This window comes from Crocuta crocuta, unplaced genomic scaffold, assembly GCF_008692635.1.
Source record: "Crocuta crocuta isolate KB4526 unplaced genomic scaffold, BGI_CrCroc_1.0 scaffold175, whole genome shotgun sequence".
NCBI lineage: Eukaryota > Metazoa > Chordata > Mammalia > Carnivora > Hyaenidae > Crocuta > Crocuta crocuta.
The window spans coordinates 2449822-2460885 of NW_027530988.1; the positions used below are offsets into that span (position 1 = coordinate 2449822).

At 41.6% G+C, this 11064-nt stretch overlaps 1 protein-coding gene across 2 annotated transcripts in view; it reads left to right on the forward strand.

The window, feature by feature from the left end:
- The window catches only part of PABPN1 (poly(A) binding protein nuclear 1), a 4343-nt gene extending 148 nt beyond the window's left edge, over positions 1 to 4195 (forward strand). The window contains exons 1-7 of one of the 2 annotated variants that reach the window (XM_077770417.1): positions 28 to 84; positions 229 to 343; positions 1054 to 1121; positions 1435 to 1541; positions 2009 to 2096; positions 2185 to 2336; positions 3263 to 4195. In XM_077770417.1, coding sequence (XP_077626543.1) covers positions 262 to 343; positions 1054 to 1121; positions 1435 to 1541; positions 2009 to 2096; positions 2185 to 2336; positions 3263 to 3302 — 537 coding nt within the window. In that variant the 5' untranslated portion in view covers positions 28 to 84; positions 229 to 261 and the 3' untranslated portion in view covers positions 3303 to 4195. Of the gene's footprint in view, positions 1 to 27; positions 85 to 228; positions 344 to 1053; positions 1122 to 1434; positions 1542 to 2008; positions 2097 to 2184; positions 2337 to 3262 lie in introns of those variants that run through there. The other variant, XM_077770416.1, reaches the window with a different exon arrangement.
- The last annotated feature ends 6869 nt before the right edge of the window (positions 4196 to 11064 follow it).

An 11064-nucleotide genomic window follows, 5' to 3' on the forward strand; every position in this document is an offset into this window, starting at 1 on the left:
GCCGGGGACGGTTCCTCGACCGCCAGAAGGGGCCCAGCCGGGTTGATTCGGGCGTTATGGGTGCTTAGTGTTGTTTTAGAGAAGGTAGCTTGCTTTTCTTTTCTTCGTGACCCGCGCGTGGGGCGAGGGAAATGGCCGAGCATGAGGCCGCGCTCGACGGATAGCTGGGCGCAGCCCCTGCGTTGGTTCCTGTTAAGCTCTTCTCCATACCCTTTCCACTCATTGTAGGAGCTGGAAGCGATCAAAGCTCGAGTCAGGGAGATGGAGGAAGAAGCCGAGAAGCTAAAGGAGCTACAGAACGAGGTAGAGAAACAGATGAATATGAGTCCACCTCCAGGCAATGGTGAGTAACTGGCGGTTGCACGCGGAACCCGGGTCCTCGGAAGGGTTATGCGAACGCGGGTTGTATGGGATTAGATGCTTGGGACTTTGAAGCTGCTTGTCTGAGCGATTTTTGGGCTGGTGTTGTGGTCATTGTCCATTGTGTGTTCCTCTGACCTTAGTGAGGTAAAAATCTGTTTTGATGTTGGCTATCTTGTGCCTTTCTTTGTCCTTTTTACATATGTGTTGCTCTTTGTTCTTTATTGTACCTCCACTCTTTGTGGAGGTTTCCAACTGGCATTTGACCTTCAACGCTCATAGTTCTTTTAGTTGGAGACCTTTTAGTTAGGAGTTCTAAGAAATTGCTTGGCTACAGGGGGCTTTCCCTTTAATCCAGAAATGTTGAGTTTGCGTTCCCGTGGTTTTTGTTCACTTTTCAGTTGATTTCATTCAAAGCTGTTCATTAAATTGGGACTTGGTTTGGGGACAGGAGGGAATTCCTGTACTGTTTTCTCTGATTTTTTAGGAATGTGTTAGTCTGTTGCTTGATTTGTCAAATATTCACTGAGTACCTATTGTGTGTTAGATGGTATTCTTAGTAATGGGTACAGCAGGGAACAGAGCAGACCAAAGTCTTTTCATTCACTCTAGCACTGGTGGTGATAGTGGTGCATATACTGGTCAAATAGAAAACTAGCTTCGTTTTCCCTCCTGATTCTTTTTTCTTCAAAGCTGGCCCAGTGATCATGTCCATTGAAGAGAAGATGGAGGCTGATGCCCGTTCCATCTATGTCGGCAATGTATGTATTAGGGCCCTGATAGGGGTTGGGAGAAGCTCTTGTTTGGGAGTTGCTTAGTTGTAGTATTGAAAGGAACATTTCAAGGATAGGTGGTGGATTTGGGGAGTATTGGCAGGATTTGGAGAAGGTAAAAGGTAATGGTGATCCACAGAGGTACTGGTGTTGGGAAGAGAAAAGGATTAGTTTCTTAAAGAACCAGATTTGATTTGCCTTGGTGTATATGGTGGCCCAGCCCAGAGGCTAGGCAGTACCTGTTGAGATGGGAGTTTGTTTGCCCAGTACCTGTGAAACATAACCTCCTCTACCCCCACAGGTGGACTATGGTGCAACAGCAGAAGAGCTGGAAGCGCACTTTCATGGCTGTGGTTCAGTCAACCGTGTTACCATACTCTGTGACAAATTTAGTGGCCATCCTAAAGGGTAAGTAGGGAAGTAAATTGAGATCATTTTGGTCACGTTTTAAAAATAGATAAATTACGTTTTGTATTGAGCAGTATGTTAATTAGCTGTTAAAAGTAAGTGGTGTTCATCTTATGGGGTATTAATGTCGATACGTATCAGGGGTCGCATGTAAATGTCCTCAGAAGCCTTTAGATAAAGATGAAGGTTAGTGTGGGTGGGATCATGAACTAGACGAGGGAGGGACAGCTTCTGCTTAGCCCTAGCTGGTTCTGCCATAATGGAAATCCAGGCCCTGTGGATATTGTTTTATAATTTTCCAAGAGTAGTTAGAAATTTTGATTAAAGTCTTGCATTTAAAAATTTTTTGAAAAGTAATTTCAAAATGTGGATGTGTTATTATTCAAGTAAAGCTTGCCAAAAAATTGGATTTGAGATGGAAGTTGCTTTTTTAAACTTCAAATAGATAAAATAATTACTCTTTTCAGGTTTGCATATATAGAGTTCTCAGACAAAGAGTCAGTGAGAACTTCCTTGGCCTTAGATGAGTCCCTATTTAGAGGAAGACAAATCAAGGTAAGCCCCATACCCATTGCTGTTCTGGTTCTGTGTAAACTCTCCAGACTTATTCTGAGACTTTTTGTTGTACATCCCTCGCTGTCAGGTGATCCCAAAACGAACCAACAGACCAGGCATCAGCACAACAGACCGGGGTTTCCCACGAGCCCGATACCGTGCCCGAACCACCAACTACAACAGTTCCCGCTCTCGATTCTACAGTGGTTTTAACAGCAGGCCCCGGGGTCGCGTCTACAGGTCAGGATAGATGGGCTGCTCCTCTCCCCCGCCTCCCATGAGCCCTGTATGTTTCCTTCTCTCCTGATCTGAGGAACCTCCCTCGCTTACCCTCCCCTTGGTCTCCAGGGACTTGGTCTCCTGCCTGTGCAGGGTGAGGAAGGTAGTTGCAGGCCAGGCCAGGAGGCCAGTCTCATCATCGTTTTCTGGAGCAGGAATTGCTGATCAGGGCTGGATCTCTCCACTTTGTTCTGAGAGATGGTTCTTCCCCAGCCTTTTTTCCCTTGAGAGTTGGTGGCAGTGAAGGTGTTTACAAAACAGGCCAGGAAAAACTGCCTCAGTATAGTGAAGGCACTGCTTGGACATTTGCTACTTTTCCCAGAGTTAAGGAGGGGTTGAAGATTGAACCTCCCTTGGAAGAATACCAGAGGCTAGTTGATCCTTTTCATTAGCCATGTAGGAGGATCAAGAGATAGTTATTCAACTGAGCCAGTGTTTTACAAGGTTAACTTTTTTTTCTGGGCCTAGTGTGATGCCCGTGTTGTTGCTTTATTATCTCTCTACCTTTAAGTAGACAGGATAGGCTTATACACCTTGGGTTTTCATAAGATTTACTTATCTGCTCCCAGGAATTAGGGAGGATCTGATGGTAAAGGCCTGGGGTTTAGCGCTGTGGAGAACTGAAAAGTGGATAAACAAGAAGTCCATTTTCTTGTCCCCATATCTCAGATACACTTTTTTGCCTCTGGCAAGGTATTCCGTTAATTGCCCCCTCCCATTTGCCAAGTGTGTCATGATTTCTGGGATAATGGGGTCAGGTTTAGGATACTTGGAAACTTCTTTCCCCCCATTTCCTGCACTATAACTGGGGCAAGGGCCCACGGGGAGGGGCTTGTGCTGACTCTTAAGTGATCATGTTAACACCTGACTCTCCTTCTTTCTTCCAGGGGCCGGGCTAGAGCGACATCATGGTATTCCCCTTACTAAAAAAAGTGTGTATTAGGAGGAGAGAGAGGAAAAAAAGAGAAAAGAAGGAAAAAAAAAAAAGAATTAAAAAAAAAAAAAAGAAAAACAGAAGATGACCTTGATGGAAAAAAAAAATATTTTTAAAAAAAAAAGATATACTGTGGAAAGGGGGGAGAATCCCATAACTAACTGCTGAGGAGGGACCTGCTTTGGGGAGTAGGGGAAGGCCCAGGGAGTGGGGCAGGGGGCTGCTCATTCACTCTGGGGATTCGCCATGGACACGTCTCAACTGCGCAAGCTGCTCCCCTTGTTTCCCTGTCCCACTTCACCACCTTGGGGGCTGCTCAAGGGTAGGTGGGCATGGGTGGTAGGAGGGGTTTTTTTACCCAGGGCTCTGGAAGGACACCAAACTGTTCTGCTTGTTACCTTCCCTCCATCTTCTCCCTAACTTTCACAGTCCCCTCTTGCCTGCTCCTGTCCTGCCAGGTCTACCACCCATCCCACCCCTCTTTTCCGGCTCCCTGCCCCTCCAGATTGCCTGGTGATCTATTTTGTTTCCTTTTGTGTTTCTTTTTCTGTTTTGAGTGTCTTTCTTTGCAGGTTTCTGTAGCCGGAAGATCTCCGTTCCGCTCCCAGCGGCTCCAGTGTAAATTCCCCTACCCCCTGGGGAAATGCACTACCTTGTTTTGGGGGGTTTGGGGGTGTTTTTTTTGTTTTTCCGTTTTTTGTTTTGTTTTGTTTTCCTTTGCCTTTTTTTCCCTTTTATTTGGAGGGAATGGGAGGACGTGGGAACAGGGAGGTGGGAGGTGGATTTTCTTTATTTTTTTAGCTCATTTCCAGGGGGTGGGAGTTTTTTTTTTAATATGTGTCATGAATAAAGTTGTTTTTGAAAATAAAAATTGTTTCGCCTTTTGGGTGTAAGGATTATTTATCTATTTTCCTATTTTCTCTTAGATCCCAGATGGCTGTTAATTCTCCTTTGTGGAAGTGCTGGTGTTGTGGAGGGGAAGTTCTCACTTACGAATTAAGGAGTAGGAGTTAAAATTACAACTAACAGGAACATTGTGTATTTAGTTGAGGATGATGAGTTTTCTGGGTAGCATGTAGCCCTGATTGGCTTTTGAGGTAAATCAAATGAGCCTGGAAATATAAAAGAATGGCCAGATGAGAGTAATCTGATAGCACCTTAGTGTGTACTCCTGATTAAATTTAACATGCAAATGAATTATCCACACCAGCAGCACTAGATTCTTTGGGGTATCTGGGTAGCTTTCTTGTCTTTACCCCAAAGTCACTCAAAAAATGAGGGGAAAAGTTAGTACCTAACAAAGACCATGGCAAAGTTTATATTATCTTTTGTAGCCATGCAGTTACCACTTAATCTGTTCAGCTAACTCATTTTGAATCATTCCATTAGTTAGGACTTAAAATTGGCTTTTACTGATTTAATATCCTTAAGTTTAGTAGTTACTTGGTCAAGTTAATATCGAATTTCTCCATTTTGTATTCTTATGTCAGATCGGTATCCAGATTCCTTGGATACTACATTGTGTTCCTGGCCCCGGCCCTGCTCAAGTCTTCTCCATTACTTACAGGATTTTAAAATTTTAATTTTTATATATTTTGTTGCACCATTAATCTCTGTTCCCAGGATATTTTGTGATTGGCTCTGATCTAGGTACTCTCTTCAGTAATCTTAGGTTAAAGAGATGAGTGTCCTATATATCTCTGAAGCCTTAACTCACCTCTCCAGTGGCTTTGTATTCTGAATTCTCAGGTCAGTATTGACCACTAGCATTTGCTCGTTTATTATATACTGTTCTGTTGTGTCATTTGTTAAGCATTCGGCAGAGGTGGGGGCGGGATCTGTCGGCTCTAGCTAGATAACAGCTAGAAAAGTGTGGAGGTTTCTGCAGAGGCTGATTAGTAGGAGTCTGGATAGCATTGGTTTCAGTGTTAACTTTGTTAGAATGTGAAACATCTGAAGTAGCTTGATGTTAATACTGGGAAGGTCTCATCTATCCACCAGGGGGCGTTAAATGGCTATCTGCAAAACCCCTACAAATTGTTGGGTTGGATCTTGGGACAGGCGAATGTCATTTTTTTGACCCTTCTTTGTTTTAAATTTTATATGTCCAGTCAGTGCGGCTCCACATTCTGCCTATACTTCCCATCCTATTTTAACTGCTTGAGCAACTCCCCATCTTAAAGTAGGCTCCTGGTAGATGTCCGAGTCCACAAACTGTTCGTGTTGCAAGAAAGGCCCCTGTTCTACCACCAGTAATTATAAACTCAAATGTGGAATGAAGTCCTTTCCCAATTTGATCCTGATTAATTTTCCCTGCCACATCTTGCTCTACATGTGATGCCTTGTGCATTCCAGTTGAATTTTATTAGATTTCATTTATTGCTCATGCCATGCCCGTTCTATCTGCTCTGTCGGAATCAATGTATAAAGCCAAGCACTACAGCCAGAAACCTTTCTTCATTTCATAGTCCCATATGAATCACTCCTGCTCTCAGGGCAAATTGCTCTTATCTCTGTTTAGTACTTCATGGCTTTATAATTAAAACAATTACATCCCTGTTTCCCCACAAGACTGCAAGCTCCTTGAGGGTATGGATTGTGCCTTTATTCAATGTAGGTGCTCAGAAGGTGTTAATTCACCTTGGGGGTTCCCTTTATCCTGGACCTGCTGGTTCTTAACCCTCACAAGAATCAGATTTCCCTCCTTTCTTGGTCTTTTCATTTTTCCTGTATAATCCTCAGTGATTTTAGAGGAAGTAGCATGAAAGGAAAGTTGCTTTCCTTGGGAAAGATTGCTTATTTTTTGTTCAGTCTCTCCTAAGGAGCTCCCTCTTAATTGAAGGATTGGAATGAACCTATCTCACGGGATTATGCGGGAGGAAAGTGTCTAACAATTGGGGGACCCTATCTCTAAGATTTCTTTGGAGTGAGAGTTTGAGTCAAATCTTTACAATGACAGCCCAGAGCTTTTCCAGATAGGATTTGCCCAACCTGACATCACCAATAAAGAAAAGTGGTTGCTGTTTTTTTCCCAATAACAGCCTGCCTTCCTTTTGTATATGGTTAAAATGAGTAGCCTTTGTTAAGTCATGACCTAATTTTAAAACATCTTTGAACTCTTAATCTCCCATGCCTTTTTCTGTTTCTTTATGCTTGTGGTAATCACTGATTCAACAAAACATTTACAAAGTGCTGGGCACTGTTCTAGGTGCTAGCATTTGTTAAAGACTCAGTAAGAGAACTTTATATTTGCTGTAGAAAAGTGTCAGTTTGCCGTAGCTCTGATGTATCCCACTGAAAAGCTGTATAGATTTTGTTGTTAGATAAAATTCACATGCCATAAAAAATTACCTTTTAAGTGTACAATTCAGTGGTATTTAGTGCAACATGTAAACCATCATCACTACCTAACCTTATTAACTCTTTACATAACCCCCCAAAAAAACCCTAATTTGCCCGCCCTCTAGTCCCTAGCAACAATTAATTTCTATCTCTATGACTTTGCTTGTTCTGGATATTTCATATAAATAGGATTATACAATATGTGGCATTTTGTGTCTGGCTTCCTTCCTTTAGCATAGTGTTTTCAAGATTCACGTGGTAGCATGTATCAGCACTTCATTCCTTTTCATAGTTGAATAATTCCCTGTATGGGTTGACCACATTTTGATTATCCATGAGTTGATGGACATTTGCATTCTTTTCTTTTTTTTTTTTTTTTTTTTTTTTTTACTATTAGGAACAGTGCTGCTACAAGTTACATGTTTTTCTATGAACATACCTTTTCATTTCTCTTAAGTATATACCTGGGAGTGGAGTTGCTAGATCATAAAGTAACTATGTTTAACCTTTTGAGGAACTGCTGGGCTGTTTTCAAAAGCAGCTGTGTCATTTTACATTTCTGCCAGCAGTGTATGAGGGTTTCAGTTTATCCACATCCTCACCAAACTTGTTACTGTCCATCTTTTTTATTATAGGCATCCTAGTGGGTATGAAGTAGTATGTCATTTTTTATTTGCTTATGACTAACAGCGTTGAGGATCTTTCCATGTGCTTCCTGGCCATTTGTATATCTTCTTTGAAGGAAAGTGTTCAGATTCTTTGCCCACTTTTTAATTGGCTTGTTTGGTTTTTTATTAATGAGTTGTAAGAGTTCTTTATATGTTCTGAATATTAGACCCTTGTATATGATTTGCAAATATTTTCTCCCATTTTGTAGGTTGTTTTTTCACTTTCTTGATAGTATCCTTTGAAACAGAAAGTTCCTGAAGATTTATGCCTGTGTAAGAGTTTTATAATTTAGCTTTATACTTAGGTCTTTGATCCATTTTGAATGAACTTTTGTGTATGGTGTGAGGGAGGGGGCCACTTCATTCTTTTGCATGCAGATATGCATTTGTCTCAGCACTATTTGTTTCAAAAGCTATTCTTTCCCCCATTGAATGGTGTTGGCACCCTTGTTGAAAATGAATTAACTACGAATGTACACGCTTATATCTGGAGTCTCAATTCTATTCCATTGATCTATATGGATTTCTTATGCCATTACTACACTGTGTTCATTACTGTACCTTTGTAATAAGTTTGGGAAGTGGGAAGTATGAGACCCCCAGTTTTGCTCTTTTTCAAGATTGTTTAGCTATTCTGGCTCTTTTACATTTCATATGAATTTCAGAATCAGCTTGTCAGTTTCTGCAAAAAAGAAAGCCAGAATGTTCAGCGGGATTACATTGAATCTGTAGAACAATTTGGGGAGGCTTGCCATTGTAACAATATTAAGTCTTCCAAACTATGAATACAGTATGTCTATTTATTTCTTTGATTTCTTTTAACAATGTTTTATAGTTTCCAGTGTGTAAGTCTTAGACTTCTTTTATTACATTTATTCCTAAGTATTGTTTTTTGCTATATTAAATGGAGTTTTCTGCATTTTGCTTTCAGATTGTTCATTGCCATTGTATAGAAATACAATTGATTTTGTACATTGATCTTGTACCCTGCAAGTTTAATTGTAAGCTTAGTAGACTTACTGAACTTGTTTGTTTAGTTCTAACAGGTGTGTTTGTGTATTCCGTAGGATTCTCTATATACAAGATCATGTCGTCTGCAAATATAGAGTTTTACATTGTCCTTTACATTCCGGGTGTCTTGTTTTTCATTTTCTTGCCTCATTTCCCTAGCTAGAACCTCCAGTACGATGTTGAATAGAAGTGAGAGCAGACATCCTTGTCTTGTTCCTGATCTTTGGAGAAAGCTTTCAGTCAGTCATGATAAATAAGATGTTAGCTGTGGGTTTTTCATAGATTCCCTTTATATCATGGATGTTTAAACAGTTGCTGTTCTCCACACCATCCATGTTCTGTCATACCTCTGGACTCTGCACTGTTTCAGTCCAGGTATCCGAGAAGCTTTCCTTGACTGTCTCCAAAAGAGCAGATCCTTCCCTCCTCAGAGCTGCTGCAGCACTATTGCATCTCTGCATTTCCACATAGGATTGTAGTGATTTGTCTCATGGTCTTCGGAGCCCTTGCAGGGAAGGATCATACTCCTTCCTCCAAAGCTGAGGCAGCACCAGACAGTAGTGGATAATCAGCAAAAACTGGTTATATTGTAGCCAGGCTAGGTTGACTGAATGAGAGGAATGAGTGGCCTTCAGGTCACTTCATGTAACTTAAGGTTAGAAATGTACCTGTATATACTTTTTAAAAAAAATTTTCCCCTGAGTAATCCATTATGACTCATAGTTCTGAATCCAGTGAAAACATTTCTGCAGTCTGTTTCATGTTCATGAAAGTAGTCATTTCCTTATTTTCCTAAAAACTGTCTCCAAGTTCCTGGGGCGTCTTCTAAACTGATTATAGGAGAATTCATATTTTCTATCTGGTGCACAGTAAGAAGATTGCAGGCTCTCGGTTTTCAAAATCTGGCTACTCTACTTACGAGTCACATAACCTTGAGTAAGTTAACTTTTCAAACTTCAGTCTCCCCATTTGTAAAAACCTAAACAATGAGAACTGTTTCTCATGGGGTTATTGATGAGGGTCCAGTGAGATTATGTGGTTGGTGAATTTTAGAGCAAGATGCTATAGTTGTGTTAGCTATACATGCTGACCCTTTTCACCTAGATCATGAATTGCTTAGGGGTGAAGGACTCTATCTTTCCCCTGTGCTTCTCTGATAATTCTTGAATGCTTTCATTTTCGTTGCTTCTACCTCTGGTTGAAGTCAGAGAATCTGGTTCTCTGTGTAAAAAGACTGGGTTTTCTGGAATGCCCCTTTGATATCATTCCTCACAGTATGTATTGGACAGTGTCATTAGTGTATGAATAACTCCTTTTACTTCCAAAAAGTACAGAGCTTTTTTATTTACCATCGTGTTGGTTTTCACCAAATGCTGGAGACAGTAGTAATTTTAGCTACCCAAAGCTAAAAAGTGAACATTGGAATCAGTTACATTGTTCACAGACAGTGTTCTACAGAATGTGGGGTACACAGTACATAAGTGTGAAGGAGCTAGTGGAGTTGAAAGAGCAGCCAGAAGGCCAGGTTTTGATCCTTCCATTTCTTTCATTGCCATGTCTTCAGTAGTTAAATAGGATAAAAATAACAATACCAATTTCAGAGGGCTGTGGAGACTAAATGAGGAGAGTTCTTAGGAGTTCTCCAGTAATGCAATTAGTATGGAGACCCCGGCAGCATGGCTTAGTTCACAGAACTTTGGGCCTCGTACTTGGATTGGCAGAGGGGAAGGAGATAGGACTCTGGTGCTGCAGGAACCTGTGGAGAATGGGTCTTCCTTCTCTGGAAGAGGCTGGCCTCAAGACTTCAGTTTCCCCAAGAATCCTCTCCAGGACCGCCTCACCATTTTACCTGCAGGCCTTTGCTCTCTCTATATCCTTTGGGTTGAAAGCACTATAGTTTTCTCCCAAGCCCATGCCTGAAGGCTTCCTGCCTCAAAGTGAACTCTCACCTGCTTCAGGATGCAGCTGTTTGGCGCCCCAAACCACTGGTGTCTCTCATTACTCTTCCTAGTATTAGATGGATTTTAAGGTCCCTGAAGGATGGCCTATGCCCTAAATATCCAGGATGGTAACTGGTCTGTAAGTTGGGCACAGGAAACATTTGCTGAAAGAATGAACTAACATTAACACTTTGAACGTCTATCATGTGTCAGTCTTTTGTGTTTTAAAATTGAGAGAGACAAAGTTCCTGCCTTCAAGGAACCTGCCATCTAGTGGTAAATTAAGAGGCATATATAAATAATTATCTTGTTTAATCTCATAGCAACCCTTGAAGGTTAAGAGATTTGCCCAAAGTGGTCAAGCCTGGCCAGGGCTAGTCTGAGAGGCAGGTCCTGGCACTGCTGTGGAAGACCTAGTCACCTACTGCCAACTCCTGGGGTGCCTTGCTTCCAAGGGTAATGCCTAAAGATTGGAAGGAGATGGCAAGGTGGGCCATAGTGTATATCAATGAAGAGCTCAGCTCCAGGATCTAATTATGTCCCAGCTCTGCAACTCACTAGCTTTGTAACCTTGACCAGGGTACTGAGTCTCTCTGAGCATCAGTTTTCTTATCTGTAAAAGAAGAATACCTTAGTGGGCATCCATTGTTTTTACCTGCACAGCATCCTGTCCTACTTCTGCTAACAGCAGAGTTGCTGCTTTCTATCTCCCCAGCTGTCAGTAATATGGGTGGGGCTGTAGGCCTATCAACTCAAGCTAGCTAGTCATTTGTTCTCTGGAAATGAATCTTCAG